Source organism: Bufo gargarizans, unplaced genomic scaffold (genome assembly GCF_014858855.1).
Source record: "Bufo gargarizans isolate SCDJY-AF-19 unplaced genomic scaffold, ASM1485885v1 original_scaffold_1504_pilon, whole genome shotgun sequence".
NCBI classification, from domain to species: Eukaryota; Metazoa; Chordata; class Amphibia; order Anura; family Bufonidae; genus Bufo; species Bufo gargarizans.
This window is the reverse complement of record NW_025334390.1, coordinates 54,550-74,894: the sequence shown is the minus strand read 5'-3', so window position 1 is coordinate 74,894 and position 20,345 is coordinate 54,550. Positions and strand designations below refer to the sequence as shown.

Here is a 20,345-nt window from a genome sequence, read left to right as displayed (position 1 = left end):
TAAGCTTTACCGTTGGCATGACAATTATTTTTCCCAATGTCCCAAACAGTCTGAAGGGGACTCCATCAGAATGAATAACCCCAGTCCTCTGCCGTCCAATGCCTGTACTTACTGCAGAATGGAAAAAACACCAGCCTATGTGCGCTCCCGTGGTCCCGGCCACTAGAGAGGTCTGCATTTTTTCCTATAGTGTGCAAGCACGACCACCTCTGATGGACTACAGGGTGGTCGTAACCATGGGAACAAGCAGTGTTGTAATGTGATGAATAAATTAATCCAGCCCACAAAGGAAGCAATATGGACAATCACAATACATTAGTAAGGGCCCGGTATTAACTTCCTCTAGATAATAAATGAGACAACCCCTTTAATATTGGACAAATTTACTATTACTATTCTGGAGCGTGGACTTTCATAAATCTGGAGTATCGTAAATTCTGCACCAGATTTATGCTAGAACTCTGTACACATGCCCAAATATTGTTTGTAAACCAAAAAGTTGTACCAAAAAACTCAATCTTCCCTTAATATTTTTATTCTAACCAGTCTCTCATGTCTACTCTTTTGGTTTGTCCGGGTGCTTGTATTAGACCTTACACTGGTGCTATATGAATAAAGATTATTTGTTGCATTGGATAATTATAAAGTACAACTTCTGATTGAGCTCTGCGCATACGCCCATCTACGATTTGTATGAAATGTAATAGTTCGTATTTTATACTGATAATCTTGAAGATTTGTTGTTTTTGTGCTGTTCTTTTCTGAAGTACAGACTCTACTGCTACTATACTTATTTATTTTATTCTCTTATATAGTGCTGACATATTCCGCAACGCAGTACATACATTAGCATCACACTGTCCCTAACAGGGCTCACAATCTAAGGTCCCTATCAGTCTCTCTTTGGAGTGTGGGAAGAAACCGGAGGAAACCCACGCAAACACGGGGAGAACATACAAACTCCATGCAGACATTGTCCTTGGTCAGATATGAACCAAGCGGTGCAAGGCACTTGTGCTAACCACTGAGCCACCGCCAACCACTGAGCCACATGCTGCCCATACATATCTAGTAAATGACCCCATAGACACATATCTTACACATCAGACACATATCAAGCTGGATTTGTGCTATAATTTGACTTAATGTGACTTTTAGAGGTTCTCGCCAATTTTTAAAAATGATGTGAAAAGGAGGTGGGGCTTAAAGCAGCCCTCCGGATTTACTATAACTTATGACAGAAACTAGTGTAAGTTATAGCTCATGTGTGCCAGCTCCTGGCTGGAGTACACTTGGCGCAGGGCAGAGATGCACCTAAATTATTAAAAGACATCTGCCTACTACTACCACTACAGTAATATTATTTATCATGTATTACTGCAGATAATACTCCAGAATCATGGTGGCAGACTGCCTTTAAAGTGATGCTGTACTTTGGGAAAACGTTGGATATGTCAATATAATTTATCAAAGGTTTTGGAGGATGTTCGAGTGCAACTGCTAGAACAAGGAGAGAGAAGCGCTCACATCATGCACTCTATGTCCTCGCTGCACAAGATGGAAACATGAAGGGCCCATAGACTTTCTATTGAATCTATCTTGCTTCAGTCTCCTGCAGGAGGCGCTGTGAGCGATTCTGTCTTCTCATCAGGGGCCTCGTCATTTAGACTGACACCGATCAACACTTTTGATATGTCACTATTCCCAAAGTATAGATATACTTTAAGATATTTCAACAGAAAAGAAAAGTTCCATATATCAATCATGGATATAAACTTCTCCAAAATGAATCTCCTAACAAAATACAAATGAAGCGTAATTGTCATGGGACAGACATAATGAAGACGTTCACAGATGCCAGCAGTCCCTGTGCCGCTAGTCACTAACAATCCCTTGGTGGAAATCCTGGGTCTCTTGAACATTACAAATACAAGCTGCTGAGCCAAGAATCTGAGTCGAGACTCACTGACATTGTCGAATGTCGACCAATTATTTTTCTAAACAATTTTAAATTTGACTGGACTAATTTTAACTTCACAATAAATTATTATTCTGCTTTTGTAAGTAATTATCTATGCAAAGGGAGTAAATCATGATATAAAATTATTGATGATATTTGTATTTTTACAGTGTCACGGAGTAAATTTACTGAAGTCCTGTCTTATGAACATAAAAACAAGCCTGGGACAAAACAGTAAAATAAATCAATAATTTGATTAAACTTCTATTAACCAGATTACAGTCATTATGTAAGTATAATAAAATCTATGTAAATTTTTTTTATTTTTTAATGTTTAACCCCTTAGGGACCGGGCTCGTTTTCATCTAGAGATCCAGGCATTTTGGAAATCTGACCAGTGTCACTTTATGTGGTGATAACTTTAAAACGCTTTGACTTATCCAGGCCGTTCGTCACGTATTGTACTTCACGACACTGGTAAAATGGAGTTAAAAAAAATGCATTTTTATTTATAAAAAAATACCAAATTTGCAAATTTCCAAGTTTCAATTTCTCTACTTCTATAATACATATTAATACCTACATAAATAGTTATTACTTTACATTTCCAATATGTCTTCTTCATGGATCATTTTGGGAATGAAATTTTATTTTTGGGGGACGTTACAAGGCTTAGAAGTTTAGAAGCAAATCTTGAAATTTTTCTGAAATTTTCAAAAATCAACTTTTTAAAGGACCAGTTCAGGTCTGAAGTCACTTTGTGAAGCTTACATGATAGAAACCACCCAAAAATTACCCCATTCTAGAAACTACACCCCTCAAGGTTTTTGGAAGGCAGATTTTGCTAGACTGATGCACCCATAGAGTAGAAACTCCAAAAAAAGTGACCCCATCTAAGAAACTACACCCCTCAAGGTATTCAAAACTGATTTTACAAACGTTGTTAACCCTTTAGGTGTTCCATAAGAATTAATGGAAAATAGAGATACAATTTCAAAATGTCACTTTTTTGGCAGATTTCCCATTTTTATATTTTGTTTCCAGTTACAAAGCAAGGGTTAACAGCCAAACAAAATTCATTATTTATGGCCCTGATTCTGTAGTTTACAGAAACACCCCATATTTGGTCGTAAACTGCTGTACGGGCACACGCCAGGGCTCAGAAGGAAAGGAATGCCATACGGGTTTTGGAAGGCAGATTTTGCTAGACAGTTTTTTTTGACACCATGTCCCATTTGAAGCCCCTCTGATGCACCCCTAGAGTAGAAACTCCCAAAAAGTGACCCAATTTTAGAAACTACGGGATAGGGTGGAAGTTTTGTTGGTACTAGTTTAGGGTACATATGATTTTTGGTTGCTCTATATTACACTTTTTGTGAGGCAAGGTAACAAGAAATAGCTTTTTGGCACCGTTTTTTATTTTTATTTACAACATTCATCTGACAGGTTAGATCATGTGGTATTTTTATAAAGCAGGTTGTTATGGACGCGGCGATACCTAATATGTATACATTATTATATTTATATAAGTTTTACACAATGATTTCATTTTTTAAACAAAAAAAAATCATGTTTTAGTGTCTCCATAGTCTGAGAGCAGTTTTTGGGCGATTATCTTAGGTAGGGTATGATTTTCGCGGGATGAGATGACGGTTTGATTGGCACTATTTTGGGGTGCATATGACTTTTTGATCGCTTGCTATTACACTTTTTGTGATGTAAGGTGACCAAAAATGGTTTATTTAGCACAGTTTTTAAGTTAGGTCATCTGATATTTTTATAGAGCCGGTCGATACGGACGCGGTGATACCATATATGTATACTTTATTTTTTATTTATGTTTTACACAATAACCGCTTTTTAAAAACAAAAATAAATAATGTTTTAGTGTCTCCATATTCTGAGCCATAGTTTTTTTATTTTTTGGGCGATTGTCTCAGGTAGAGGCTCATTTTTTGCGGGATGAGGGGACGGTTAGATTGGTACTGTTTTCGTGGGCATACGCCTTTTTGATCGCTTGCTGTTGTACTTTTTGTGATGTAAGGTGACAATTTTTTTTCTATTTAGCAGTTTTTATTCTTTTATTTTTTACGGTGTTCAGGGGTTAGGTCATGTGATATGTTTATAAAGCTGGTCTATACGGACGCGACGATACTTAATATGTCTATATGTCTTTTCCCTAGTCTTTTTTCCAATTTTTTTTTACTTTATTTTTGGAAAAAGACGCTTTTTTTTTTTTTTACTTGAAACTTTTAATTTTTTTTGTAAAACTTTAATTTTATTAACTTTTTTTTTTCACTTTATTTTTTGTCCCACTATGGGACAGGGTCTGATCCTTGTTTCAATACAGCACAATACGTCTGTATTGTGCTGTATTGAACTGTTAGTGTTTTACACTGTAAGACGCTAACAGTTGCCTAGGAGACCCAGCCTGGGGGCTGGGCCTCTTAGGCTTCCGTATATGACAGGCCCCAAGCCTTGGAATGGCTTGGGGCTGCCATGGCATCCATCGAGTCCCCGCCACAGCAGCGTGGGGACCCGATGTATGAAGTGAGGGAGCGCAAACCTCCCATATGCTGCAGCATTCTCATCCAAGGTCGTTATGGGGTTGAAAAAATAAAAATAAAATATAAACTATTGACACCACTGAAGTTTGTCACAGCTTATCTGATGAGGTTCAAATAGCCTAAGGCTAGTAGATTCCTGTTTCTGGTCATTTAAAACATAATGTTTATTTCCTTTTAATAAGACTAAAGTAGATAGGGAAAAACAGAAAATAAATTTAAAATTATAGGTGCTGGTGAACTAGGAATATAGGTTATTTCACCTCTATATTCTGCCTATCAGAATGCGTCTATCCTTATCATGATTGGTATTTAAACAGATTTCTTATTTGCACTTTCCAGCTCTTTATTCTATTAGCTGGATTCTTGGATTTATATCTAAATAGATCGCAATCATGGAGATCACATATCTAGTCGCATTGATTCTCAGTCCCTATTTTCACTTTTTACATATATACTCTGTTGTGAATCCCTGCCACTTATGTGTCTTACACGAGGTGTGTCTGCAGTTACACCAAGTTCAGAAAATGAGTTTCAGCCGCACCTAAACTAAAAAACGGATTGCAGCTCCCCAATATGTTTCACCACGAATGTGGCGTCTTCAGGGGAAATGGAGCTACTGTCAACACGAGCGCCAGGTGAGCCAGTGTTTTCAACTACTGTGGGGGGGTCTTGCTTTGTCAGACATCCAATCGATACTAGGCGCTCGTGTGACAGTGAAACAATCTAACCACTTACCACCGTCGGTACTGAATCATCATGCTTACGCTTCGCCGATGTATTTTGAATCAACGCGCATGCGTAGGAACTTTTGATTTAGTTTGTAATCGTGAATTTATTCTGCGCATGTCCCAAGGATTAGGTGTACTTTCTTCTAAGTCCAGGCGCATGCGTAGGGTCTTTTTATTGTTGCTCATAAATTAAAAAAAAATTCTGCGCATGCGCTAGGTGTTTGGTGCATTTTCTTCTAAGTCCGTACGCATGCGCGGGAACTTTTTATTTATGATTGTTATTTTGATCTACGCATGTACTTTAGATCGAGGTTAGTTTTAGGCTATCTGAATCTTATCATTTATTATCCAGGGTCCAAAGGGCCCTTAAAGGAAACTCACAGCTTATCTGACACCTTGGTCTCCAGGCCTATGCCCCCCTCCCTTGAAGGAAATTCAAAAATGATTTATGTCCAAATTAAAGTACAACTTTGATTTGGATGCTCTGATACAAATATAGATGGTTTGATGACATAGTAATACGTTATCTGTGCAATGGCTGTTAGAATTTGTGTAGAAAACACATCTGATATTTTAGATTTACACCGATCTGTCATAACATTAATACCACTGACAGGTGAAGTAAATAACACTGGTATCCTGTCATCATGGCTCCTGTCAGGGTTGGGATATATCAGGAAGTGACCAGACAGTTCTGGAACTTGATAAGTTGGAAACAAGAAAAACTGGCACGTAAGCATCTGAGCAATGCTGACAAGGGCCAAATTGTGATGACTTGGTGAGAACATGTCCAGGGTGGCCGGTCCAGTGGGGTGTTCCCTGTACACAGTGGTAAGGACCTACCCAAAGCACTCCAAGGAAGAACAGGTGGTGACCCAGATGCAGAGTCAAGGCATCAAAGACTCACAGATGTGTGCAGGTTATAGGCTAGTCCATCTGGTCTGGTCCCAGAGAAAAGCTACTGTATCATATATTTAAGATATTTAAGCAGGTGGCTCACTTTGATTTGCCACGACAGGTGCGCAGGTTCAAAAAACACCCCTTGGTTCTAATGGATATAAATGGATTGGATAGAACCGGCACTCGAAACAATCGGATTGTACGTGGAAATAAATTAAAATTATTTATTAAACAATAACGCTCAATAAGCTATATTCTGTGTACATCAGAGTAAAATCACAGTAAAAATCACATAAAAGGCATATAAACATATGTATATACCAAATGAATATCTCTGATATAGAGAAATCTCAAATGCTGGGCACAGCAGGCTGCATCCGTGTCCCCCCCAATTGGGTAAGGTTGTTAGATCGCAGGCGTCTGTGACAAAGCAAAATGGTGTATTTGAAATATATTCAGTGGTATTTATGCGTAAGAAATAAAGCTATGTATAGATGGATTCAGTAGCATATATCCCACATAGTCCTAAATTTATCACCGTATAGGATAAGGGATAGAGAATAGTCAGATATGGTCTATGTTTTGACCATAGTCAGATATGGTCTATGTTTTGACATATCCATTCATGGTCAAAACATAGACCATATCTGACTATTCTCTATCCCTTATCCTATACGGTGATAAATTTAGGACTATGTGGGATATATGCTGCCTTTTATGTGATTTTTACTGTGATTTTACTCTGATGTACACAGAATATAGCTTATTGAGCGTTATTGTTTAATAAATAATTTTAATTTATTTCCACGTACAATCCGATTGTTTCGAGTGCCGGTTCTATCCAATCCATTTGTATCATATATTTGCCAGATATATACAATAACAGTCCTGTGCAGGAAGGAGTGGAAAATGAACTAAATTCTATGTTAATGAACAAAAGAGAAATCTAAATCCAATCACTATTTGTGCCACCACCCTTTACCTTCTCCTAGGCACGCGTGCAAATAGTTTCTGAAGCAGGGAGGTTGTTCCTGATATCTTGCAGAACTAAGCCCAGATCTATGGATGTAGGCTTGCTCCAATCCCAGAGAGACTGGGTGATGTTGAGATGTCTTTATCCTGAAGATAGTTCTTAAAGGGGCTTTCCCGAGATATTTTTATTTATGACCTATCCTTAGAATAGGTCATCAATATCAGATCAGTGGGGGTTCGACATCCCTGGTGATCAGCTGGTTGAAGAGAAGACAGCATGCCGTGCCAGCACAGCCTACCCTTCATTCTTTACCTGCTCGCCGTCGACATCGCAGCAGTGAGCAGATGTCAATTCACTTCAATGGGATGGCTTCTTCCTCTACAAGTGTATGCTACAGAGCTGTCCCATTGAAGCTTCTTGTAATTACACTGCACACTGTTGAGATGTCAATGAGGAGCAGGTAAACAATGAAGGGAAGGATGCATTAGAACGGCCCGCGGCCTTCTCTTCAACCAGCTGATTAGCGGGGGTCTGACACCCGGCACCCCCGCCGATCTGATACTGTTGACCTAGCCTGAGGATAAGTCCTCAATATACATGAATTGGATGAGCCCTTTAATGACATTGACTGGGTGTTTGAGGCCATTGTCCTGCTGTAGAATAAATTAGTAGCCATCTATTAACAATTCTATTTTTTAAAGCATTCTAACTTTGCAGCATTTTTTCCAAACCTTTGCGCAGTACTGTATATACGTATATGCCTTCTATGAAATGAATATGAATACATCTAACATGAGCTTTCTGTTTTGTTTCTGCTGCCTAGGACTTTCCAGTGGTCATTATGTGTTCACATGTTTCAATTTTGGAGGTTGTTATTCAGTGTCTATTAATATATAACAAAATAGACACAATAGGCTGACACTGTTTTCTGCAGCTCAATAAGCTTTGCTGTTTAGACTGGTGCAGAGTCAGCAGATCTCTACTGGAGACCTAGAGAAACTATGATCTAATCACGTTGGTCATGAGCTATGATTATGCTGTTTTTGAGTTTCACCTGCAGGATGAAGGAATATTTGACAAACTGCACAGCCCAGAGTGAATTTCACCTCTCAGGTTTTTCTCTCTCCCTGATACTTTCCAGCCAGTGCTTTTCAGTGGGACAGTGGTAATGTTTTTATTAACGGTGTTGGGGAACCTGATCTTTACTGGTCTGGTGTACACCACCCCTGAGCTGCACACACCTATGTACTACTTCCTGTGTAACCTCTCAATTGAGGACATGATTTACGTTTCTTCTACTTTACCAAAGCTTTTAGCCATTACAATAACCTCTGACACCAGAATAATGTTCCCTGAATGCATTGCACAAATGTTCCTCTTTACGTTTTGTGTCGGGACGGAATTTCTACTTCTAAGCTCCATGGTGTATGACCGCTATGTGGCCATCTGTGTCCCTTTGCGTTATACTATCATCATGAACAAGGATGTGTGTGTTGGATTATTCTCATTGCCCTGGCTCATGGGATTTCTGAATGCACTGATTCATGCTGTGTTGGTCTCACATTTATCCTTCTGCTATTCCCACAACATTAATCATTTCTTCTGTGACCTGAAGACCATGATAGCGCTCTCCAGTGATGACATTACCACCATTGAGATGCTGGTGGCTGTTGAATGTGTATTCTTGGGAGTAATACCTTTCGTCATGATATTAATGTCTTATACCTGTATAATCACTGCAATTCTAATGATACGTAGCTCAACTGGGAGAGTCAAGGCGTTCTCCAGCTGCTCATCCCATCTCACCATAGTGGTATTATTCTATGGTGTGTCACTCAGTTCCTATATGATCCCAGAGTCACTGCATTCCCAGGAACAAGATAAGGTGCTGTCCCTTATTTACACCGCTCTGGTCCCAATGTTAAACCCTCTAGTTTACAGTTTGAGAAACAAGCAGGTCCTGGGAGCTATAGACGCCTTAGTGAAAAGGTGCTTAAAATGTCTCTCAGCTTGATGAACCTCAGGATGCATCCAAATAGTGCTGATATATTCTCACCGGTCAGAGACACCTATGAAGTGACATCTAGAGAGATCCAGAAACTGGGAACTTCCTGGAGACCTCAAATGCACCAAAAAGGGTGAAATCCACAGCAATCTCTTTATAATTTGACAAGCTACATATTGTAAATCGGCACCGCGGGTCGTTATGTGCGGCTTTCACTGTAGGCACAGAGTCTGGATGAGATTGTTTATAAATCTCACCCACTTCGCTGCCTGTATAAGGCCTCATGCACACGACCGTATGTATTTTGTGGTCCACAAAAAAACAGATCCGCAAAATATATAGATGACATCCATGTGCATTACGTATTTTGTGGAACGGAACAGCTGGCCCCAAATAGAACAGTACTATCCTTGTCCGTTATGCGGACAAGAATAGGACAAGTTCTATTTATTTGCAGAATGGACATATTGAAACAGAATGCACATGGAGTAACTTCCATTTTTTTCGCATACCCATTGAAATTAATAGTTCCGCATACAGTCCACAAAATAAAACGAAACGGACACGGAAAGAGAATACGTTCATGTACATGAGCCCTAAAACAGATTGAAAGCACACAAGTCACTGTGCAGAAAACTTGCAGCATATATGCTAGCAGTGGCGTCTCTAGCTTTCAAATTTTGGGGGGGCACACTGGGGGCCAGGACAAAAGTAGGGGGGGGGGCAGCTATAACAACGATACTTTTACACAAGTATGCTTAGAAATGCTGCGATACTTTACCCAATACCTAAAACCGCAACAGGGAAGAAAAGTCCTGCTGTCTGTGGTTTAAATTTTTTAAAAAAAAATAATCACTCAGATTTCAACATATCCTAGTTGCATGTGGATATGCAGAAATCTCAAAAAATAGACCACTATCCGGCGCTGCAGGCAGAAACTTCAGTCCTTTGGATAGATAGGATTCTTTTTATTTGAAGTCAACGCGTTTCGAGGGCAAGGTGCCCTCTTCGTCAGGACAATATACAGAATAAAGATACACTAGTAGTGAGGATATTTAAAACGCTATTTTGGCGGGTTAAACTGGGGGAGGTTCGGGGGTGGGATGGGCGTGTTTAGTATAATGAGGCTAATTGCCAGTGTCTATCCGTAATCAGTAGTAGATGGTGTTAGATGTCTGACACTTTCTTTAGTGTGCAGCCTGGGTAGGCGCAGGGTCAAGCGCTTCATAGCATAAATCATTACTTTGTTTCCGCATTTCATTTTGTAATACATATAGTGATACATTTAGTGATACATTTCATGATGATATGGTAATATTGCAGCGGCGCTTCAGTTAGTATTACAGCGGCGCTTCCATTCTCCTTAGGAGTCAGTATGTTATAGCAGCGCTTTTATTCTCCTTTGGGGTCCGTGGATTGCAGTAGCACTTTCATTCTCCTTGTAAGTCAAAATGTTCCAGTGGCGCTTCTATTCTCATTTGGGCTCAGTGTGGCCATTCTTCTTCTGCAGTGGGCTGGGAGTATACCCAGCTGCCTGCTTTTACTATGCGGTGGATCGCTGTAGATCATTGTTATTATTATTTCAGGCTCTCCCCGCTTCTCCTGCTCACTGCGCTTCCCCCGCTTCCCCTATATATTGTGACACTCGGCGATGCCCGATCTCTCAGATGAACGTCCTCAGATCGGTATGTGTAGCGCTGGTGTGTATATTTGCTATGCTATTTATACAGTAGCTTCCTTATTTCCAGGGGGGGTGACATCATTTTGATATATGTAGGACATCATTATAATATATATAGAGAGGACATCGTTATTTTTAATTTTAAAAGGAGGCCAGGCTTTGGTATATACTTGCAGTCATGTGCCAGTGGGTTACATATTGTATGAAAAATCATATAGTTTAAAAGGCTTGTGCCCAATTCTGGTCTTATTTAGAGAATAAATAAATAGATTAAAAAATATAATAATAATGTTTATATTAAAAAAGGGAAGTTTTTTCCAATACAGGGTATATTTATATTTATAAAGGGCCTGTATAGGGCTAAAATGAGATACATCTATTGGTGTTCTAATCCTGCTGTTATTGTTGTCTTATAGCTGTCTTTGTATTATTATAATTAGCATAAAAGAGGTGGATGGACCACAGGGCTCTGGCTAGTTGCTTATGTGCCATATAAGAAGTGCTAGAGTATGAAGTTGTATGGCAAAGATTTCCTGAGACATATATATATACACATATATATATATCCATACATATACACATCTCAACGCGCACATATATATATATATATATATATATATATATATATATATATATATATATATATACCCATACACACATCCACATGCACCTATCCCGAGATGCTTTCAGAGCAGGCATATAGGTGTTCTTAGTGTGTACAGGTGCTTTAATCGATATACTGTTAGTCCTCGTTCTCTGTGGTGTTATACAGATATATATCTCTCCAAGCCTTATATACGTGTGTAATTGTTATCATAGAATGGTCTCACTGATTTCGTTCAGGCCTCGTGGGCTCAGCGTATCCAATTGGTACATCCAATATACCTCCCTTTTCTGTAGTCTTTCAAAGCGATTGAAGGGATTCTCTGGTATAAAATCGATCGGAGTGATTTTAATCTCGTGTTTCTCTTTTTCTGGTGTGGACGCACAATGTCTGGACACCCCATGTTTCAGATACTGGTGAACCAACATAGATATAATATCCGCAAACAGTATCTGAAACATGGGGTGTCCAGACATTGTGCGTCCACACCAGAAAAAGAGAAACACGAGATTAAAATCACTCCGATCGATTTTATACCAGAGAATCCCTTCAATCGCTTTGAAAGACTACAGAAAAGGGAGGTATATTGGATGTACCAATTGGATACGCTGAGCCCACGAGGCCTGAACGAAATCAGTGAGACCATTTTATGATAACAATTACACACGTATATAAGGCTTGGAGAGATATATATCTGTATAACACCACAGAGAACGAGGACTAACAGTATATCGATTAAAGCACCTGTACGAACTAAGAACACCTATATGCCTGCTCTGAAAGCATCTCGGGATAGGTGCATGTGGATGTGTGTATGGGTATATATATATATATATATATATATATATGTGCGCGTTGAGATGTGTATATGTATGGATATATATATATATGTATATATATATATGTCTCAGGAAATCTTTGCCATACAACTTCATACTCTAGCACTTCTTATATGGCACATAAGCAACTAGCCAGAGCCCTGTGGTCCATCCACCTCTTTTATGCTAATTATAATAATACAAAGACAGCTATAAGACAACAATAACAGCAGGATTAGAACACCAATAGATGTATCTCATTTTAGCCCTATACAGGCCCTTTATAAATATAAATATACCCTGTATTGGAAAAAACTTCCCTTTTTTAATATAAACATTATTATTATATTTTTTAATCTATTTATTTATTCTCTAAATAAGACCAGAATTGGGCACAAGCCTTTTAAACTATATGATTTTTCATACAATATGTAACCCACTGGCACATGACTGCAAGTATATACCAAAGCCTGGCCTCCTTTTAAAATTAAAAATAACGATGTCCTCTCTATATATATTATAATGATGTCCTACATATATCAAAATGATGTCACCCCCCCTGGAAATAAGAAAGCTACTGTATAAATAGCATAGCATAGCAAATATACACACCAGCGCTACACATACCGATCTGAGGACTGTGAGGACGTTCATCTGAGAGATCGGGCATCGCCGAGTGTCACAATATATAGGAGAAGCTGGGGAAGCGCAGTGAGCAGGAGAAGCGGGGAGAGCCTGAAATAATAATAACAATGATCTACAGCGATCCACCGCATAGTAAAAGCAGGCAGCTGGGTATACTCCCAGCCCACTGCAGAAGAAGAATGGCCACACTGAGCCCAAATGAGAATAGAAGCGCCACTGGAACATTTTGACTTACAAGGAGAATGAAAGTGCTACTGCAATCCACGGACCCCAAAGGAGAATAAAAGCGCTGCTATAACATACTGACTCCTAAGGAGAATGGAAGCGCCGCTGCAATACTAACTGAAGCGCCGCTGCAATATTACCATATCATCATGAAATGTATCATTAAATGTATCACTAAATGTATCACTATATGTATTACAAAATGAAATGCGGAAACAAAGTAATGATTTATGCTATGAAGCGCTTGACCCTGCGCCTACCCAGGCTGCACACTAAAGAAAGTGTCAGACATCTAACACCATCTACTACTGATTACGGATAGACACTGGCAATTAGCCTCATTATACTAAACACGCCCATCCCACCCCCGAACCTCCCCCAGTTTAACCCGCCAAAATAGCGTTTTAAATATCCTCACTACTAGTGTATCTTTATTCTGTATATTGTCCTGACGAAGAGGGCACCTTGCCCTCGAAACGCGTTGACTTCAAATAAAAAGAATCCTATCTATCCAAAGGACTGAAGTTTCTGCCTGCAGCGCCGGATAGTGGTCTATTTTTTGAGATTTCTGCATATCTATTTTACCTGGACCCCCGGGACAGGAACAGACCCAGGCAGCAGCACGGCATCTCCCTTATGCTGGTGGGGAAATATACCAGCTAAGGCTCATCTAGCTGTTGTGACTCCTCACAACAGGATCCGGTAAGCGAAATACGCACCATACATTTATTTTGTCTAAGGCGGTACCGCACATGAGGCGCTGTGTTTTTTGTTTCCTTTCTTGTCTAGTTGCATGTGGATGACACTTTTATAGGGAGGGGGATCTGTGGATGACACTGCTATGGGGGGGATCTGTGGATGACACTGCTATGGGGGGGGACGGGGATCTGTGGATGACACATACGTATATAGCATCTATTGTCATCCACAAATCCACCCCATGACAGTGTCATCCACAGATCCCCCTCCTCCCTTGGGGGGGCATTTTAGTTGGGGGGCACAGCGGCCCTGACCCCCCCCCCCCTAGCTAGGTGTGGCTTAAAGTACATTTGATGCAATGGAAACTCCAGAACACCCACATGTATATTGGGCAGCAGCCTGGAAATCAGGAGAAAAGTATATAGAGATATGACTCTGGCAGTAGCCGTGACAGCCAAGACCTAAAGCTGTATTCTTTGCACCAATGGCTGCATTCAGAGAACTGCAAATGGTATACAACAAGGTTTATACAAGTACGTGACTTCTCTTACGGCTAGTTTTATGTACAATAATGCTGGCCATACACCTAAGATGGAAGTCGACTGAAATGACCGCCTGCTGACCATTGTTTTTAAATTGCAGGCGTACATTGACTGCGATGGCCGACAGCAGAATACTGTCTGCCAGAAAAAATTATATGCAATGTTGGACTTTTTTGCCAACCCACAACTATAATTTCCCATGTATGACTTGATTGGCCAATTAAGGCAAATCATTTGTCACTTTGCGCGAGGTCACACTGTTGAAGGCAATGGGAGCAGTGCTGCATAATGGACGGAGCTGTGCTAGGGCAGATATGTGTATGTGTGGGGGGGAGATCCTGAGGATGGGCCAGTAATATAAAAATCCTGCACTAACCCTTTAACCCCTTCCCGACAAGTTCCTGATAGTCGGGCTCCTGCTGTATCCGCCGGCATTGCTGTAAAACCGAAAGTATTTGCAGCGGGTGAGGGAGCCCATCGTCTCCCTGCGCAGCTGTGGCGGGGACCCGATGGGTGAGAAGGCAGCTCGATGCCGTGCAGAGGCTGCCCAATGTCTTGCAAGGCATCAGGACCTACCTTATACGGGAGCCGAGGAGATCCAGCCCCAGACCCGTCTCCTAGGCCACCTGTTATTGTATTACTCAGTGTAATACACTAAAAGGAAATGCATTAGAATACAGATGTATTGTAATGCATTGCAGAGGGGACCAGACACGCAAAAGTTAAAGTCCCAAAGTGGGACAGAAATAAAGTTTAAAAAAAGTGTTTTTAATAAATAAAATAAAGTTTCCAGTAAAATTAGAAAAAATACGCCCCTTTCTTTATAATGAAAAAAATAGAAAAAATAAAATAAAACACACAAATATTAGGTATCGCCGTGTCCATAATGACTGGCTCTATAAATATATCACATGATCCACCGCGTCCGATAAACACCATAAAAAATTAAAACTGTGTAAAAAAAGCTATTTTTGTCACCTTACATCACAAAAAGTGCAACACCAAGCGATCAAAAAGGCATATGTCCCCCAAAATGATATGTATAAAACAGTCACCTCATCCCGCAAAAAATTAGCCCCTACATAAAACAATCGCCCCAAAAATAAAAAAAACTATAGCTCTCAGAATATGGAGACACTAAAATATTTTTTTTGTTTCAAAAATGCTATTTTTGTGTTAAAGTGAAAAAAAAAAAAGTATACATATTAGGTATCGCCGGGCCCTTAACCTGCTCTATAAAAATATCATTTGACCTAACCCCTCGAACCGTAAAAAAACCGTAAATTTGTTTTTAAAAATGCCAAAAAAGCAATTTTTGGTCACCTATCACCTAAAAGTGCAAAACCAAGCGATCAAAAAGGCGTATGCCCCCCAATATAGTACAAACTGTCACCTCATCCCACAAAAAATGAGAACCTACCTAAGACAATCGGCAAAAAAATAAAAAGCTAAGGCTCTCAGACTATGGAGACACTAAAACATTTTATTTTGGGTTTAAAAAATGCTATTATTGCATAAAATGTAAATAAATAAGAAAAAGTATACATATTGTGTCTTGCCACGTCCATAACGATCTGTTCTATAAAAATATCACATGACCTAACCCCTCAGGTGAACGCTGTAAAAATAAGTAAATGAAAACTGTGCCAAAACCACCAATTTTTTGGTCACCTTGCCCCATAAAGTGTAATAATGAATGAAAAAATGTACCCAAAAATGCCACCAATAAAAACTTCGACTCCTCCTGCAAAAAATACAAGCCCCTGCACAAGATAATCGGCAGAAAAATATAAAAAATATTGCATTCAGAAAATGGAGACACAAAAACATAATTTTGTTTCAAAAATTCTTTATTGTGTAAAGCTGAAACAAATAAAGTAGACATATTTTATATCTTTGCCTCCGTAACAACCTGCTCCATAAAAATATCACATGATCTAACCTGTCAGATGAATGTTGTAAAAAACAAGAACATTTTAACTGTGCCAAAACAGCCATTTTTTGGTTACCTTGCCTCACAAAAAATGTAATCTAGAGCGATTAAAAATTGTATGTACCCCAAAATAGTACCAATAAAACTGGCACCTTATCCCCTAGTTTTTAAAATGGGGTCACTTTTGGGAGTTTCTACTGTAGGGGTGCATCAGGGGGGCTTCAAATGGGACATGGCATCTAAAAGAATAGTCCAGCAAAATCTGCTCTCCAAAAACTATACGGCGCTCCTTTCCTTCTGCTCCCCGCCGTGTGCCCTTAAATCAGTTTGCGACCACATATTGGAAGTTTCTGTAAAAAACAGAATCCGGGTGTAACGGATCTCCTGGCACCCCGACCGGGTACCTCCGTCAATGGATGCTCCTAGTGCTTCCCGAGGGCTCCAAGCACTCAACTTGAAACCATAACCACCACCGAACCGCCACAGCTTGGTTGGGGTCTCACCGTCCTCCACCCACGCTGGACCCAAGCTTCAGCTTCCAGTTGGTGAACCTATCCTAAATCCAGAGAGCAGGAACCATGAACAAGCTCTTACAAGAGCTTATACTCAGGGGAGTATTGTGATATAGCAATCCCCAAGAGTGTAGTTATCCCTTTCCCCAAACATGAGCCAAAACTTCATGAAGGGGTAAAGCTGGAACTTTTTATTTGAACACACAAGCATTGATTTATACACATCTTCCAACAAGGTTACCACCCACAGGGTTTTGTAAAAACAGCCAATAACCACGTACAATACACTAAGACACTCCCACACAAAATCCTCCCCTCTGCCTGTGATACAATTACCTCACACTGTGTTGATGTAATCATCACAGGCAGGAGAATACACAATGTCTTCTGTCCTGGAGACAACCGAGACGTAATTCAGTTATCTCTCAGGACAAAGTGACATCGCCAATACACACAGAGAGACAATGGAACAGACCTCACTACTCAACGTATACAATGTCCCACCTTTTACAATACACAGACATTTTACATCCCAAAATAGCACGAATTAGACCAGGAGTTCAAGTTAGTACAAGTCCTTCGTGAACAAAGGAGGCCTGGCTGATGAGAGGGCCCATAATCCTGGGGCAAGAGGCTGGTAGCCAGGCCCCTCCAAAACCCAGTGGCGAGGTTGGTTTCGCCACACAGGGTAATAAATATTGAGTTTTGTTTGGCTGTTAATGTTAACCCTCGATGTGTTAAAGAAAACATGGATTAAAATTTACCAAAAAAGTGAAATTTTGAAATTTCACCTCCATTTTCCTTTAATTCTTGTGGAGTACCTAAGGGTTAACAAAGTTTGCAAAATCAGTTTTGAATAGCTTGAGGGGTGTAGTTTTTTTTTTACAATGGGGCGATTTACGGGGCGTTTCTATTATGTAGGCCTCACAAAGTGACTTCAGACCTGAACTGGTCCTTAAAAGGTGGGTTTTGGAAATTTTAGTAAATTTTTTTAGAATTGCTTCTAAAATTCTAAGCCTACTAACGTCCTAAAAAAATAAAACAACATTTCTAAATTATGCCAACATAAAGTAGACATATGGGGAATGTTAAGGCTCCAAATATATATAAGACAGCTCTCACCTTTGTTGCTTGCACAGAAGCACAGGCCCAGTCCGGATTTGACTGCGTACAAACAAAATCCAAAGAAAAAACTTGCTGTCCAGCTTCCCATAAAAACTTGCAGCTTTATGAATAACATTAAAAAACTGTTTACCAAACACGAATCACATACAAGATCCACGATGTCTAAGAGTTTCGGACTCCACAATCTCGGTCCTTACGCATGACATACAGGTAATCAAGACTTTGACATCACGTGCTCAAAAGGGGAGGAGAACGGATCAGACACCAAAAAGCAACACCCAATGCATCAAAAAGAAAAGACAACATGTATATAGTACTGAAAAACTATAAAAATAGTTTTTTTAAAACGATACTGTAAAATCAGATCGTGTTTTCTGTTCAGACCTGTGGGAAAGCAACTTCCCAATTCAAACATGCAATATGCCTCCCGGCTGAGGAGTTTTCGTTTGTGATATCCTCCTCTAATGGGAAGAGTAACCCTTTCCACTCCTTGAACAGAAAACGCTCTCTCCTTTGTGCACAGTGGCAAAGTGAAAACTGGCTGCAGATACATTGTGAGTTTCATTATATGGTATATCTGATAAATGTTTGCATAGGCTACTTTCACACTAGCGTTCGTCGGTCCGCTCGTGAGCTCCGTTTGAAGGAGCTCACGAGCGGACCCGAACGCCTCCGTCCAGCCCTGATGCAGTCTGAATGGAGCGGATCAGCTGTCCGCCTGGCCGTGCGGAGGCGAGTGGATCTGTTCAGACTTACAATGTAAGTCAATGGGAACGGATCCGCTTGAAGATGACACCATATGGCTTAATCTTCAAGCGGATCCGTCCCCCATTGACTTTACATTGAAAGTCTGAACGGATCCGCTCAGGCATCTTGCGCACTTAGAAATTTTTCTAAGTTATTAATGCAGACGGGTCCGTACTGAACGGAGCCTCCGTCTGCATTAATATGATCGGATCCGTTCAGAACGGATCCGATCAAGCGCAAGTGTGAAAGTAGCCATATTCTGCTTTTTATATTTGTTTTGCAGTTCAGCCTACATATTGTAGAAGACAATCTCTGCAGGTGATTAAATAAATGACATTATCTGTGTTACAGTTCAGATATTGTTTGATGGTGTCATTCTTGCCATTCACAGTAGATGTCACATTTTGACACACTGACATATATTTACAGCAGATACATCAGTTACTACCACATTTGTAGCTCCCATACCAGACCATGAATGATTCTTGTAAATGTCAGTACACAGTATATTTCAGATACATCTATTTCTTCCTTAGATTTCAGGGAATTAGTACAAATAGCTTCTCTGCAGGAAATGTGCCAAGAGCAGGATGAGACTCACAAACAAAATACATCAACATTTTTTAAAACATCAAACAGTGATTTTTATCCATTACAATTTCATGATTTTCCTATTCCATGACGTAAAGTCATGATTTTATAACAAGACACGGAGGCGAGTATTGCATTAACTTCCTTTACTGTAACCATAGCGGCAAAGAAAAGAACATGTCAATCACAGAAGAACACCCATGTAACCGACTCCTCCCCTTATCCCAGTATATAAGGATCTCCACTTCCTGGGAACATCCTCTTTCTTTGAAGCCGCCACATAAACCGACTCTTCCGGCAACTGGATCTTCATGAAACCGCAAACCAACAGGCCGAACCGCAGGACCAACTAGCCAAACGAACGGCACCAACAAACTTCAGACGCTTCCTGGAACGCCAACGAGCGACTTGAGACCAAAGATGCTGAGGAGGAGAACGTCAACCTGTGAAACGAGAAATAAAATACTAGGTAGTATCACCATGACACCTATGAAGAACATAGCAAATAGACTAAACACTCATAAAATGAGAACATCCAATAAGCAATAAATAACAAGTAAACGAGAACAGATCCCCCGCAAAAAACCCCCGGGAGGGCAAGGGAGGGCAATACTCGCCTCCGTGTCTTTAATAAAATCATGACTTTACGTCATGGAATAGGAAAATCATGAAATTTTATAACAAGACACGGAGGCTCCTATTGCAAGTTTAAAGCTGAGATATGACCGCGTTAAAAGCATGAGGCTCTGGGCGAAAATAGAACTCGCGGAAAGTGGAAACCCTAGACCAATCCGCTAAACGCATAACATCCTCCAGGCGGGCCCCCAAGACCGACATAGAGGTAGCGGAAGCACTGCGGACGGAATGAGCTGTAAAGATAGCGACGTCAACACCGGCCAAACTCATAATCTCCTTAACCCAGCGAGACAACGTCACACTGGAGACAGGAGCATAGGGCCTACGAAAAGACAGAAACAGATTGGGAAAAAGAGGGACCCGAAAGGCCGCCGTACGAGATTCGTATTCCCGAAGACACGCCACCGGGCATAGCTGAGTGCACTGAGGAAAAGCCGGGTAAGAAACGGCACGA

The 20,345-nt window shown here is 40.3% G+C and overlaps 1 protein-coding gene across 1 annotated transcript; it reads left to right on the top strand.

Annotated features, from left to right (window-relative positions):
- The first annotated feature begins 8,156 nt into the window (after window positions 1-8,156).
- Window positions 8,157-9,142, top strand: LOC122923354 (olfactory receptor 1G1-like). The gene is given in 2 exon segments (XM_044274137.1): window positions 8,157-8,255; window positions 8,258-9,142. Coding segments are annotated over 2 exon segments (984 nt in total).
- Window positions 9,143-20,345: the final 11,203 nt, after the last annotated feature.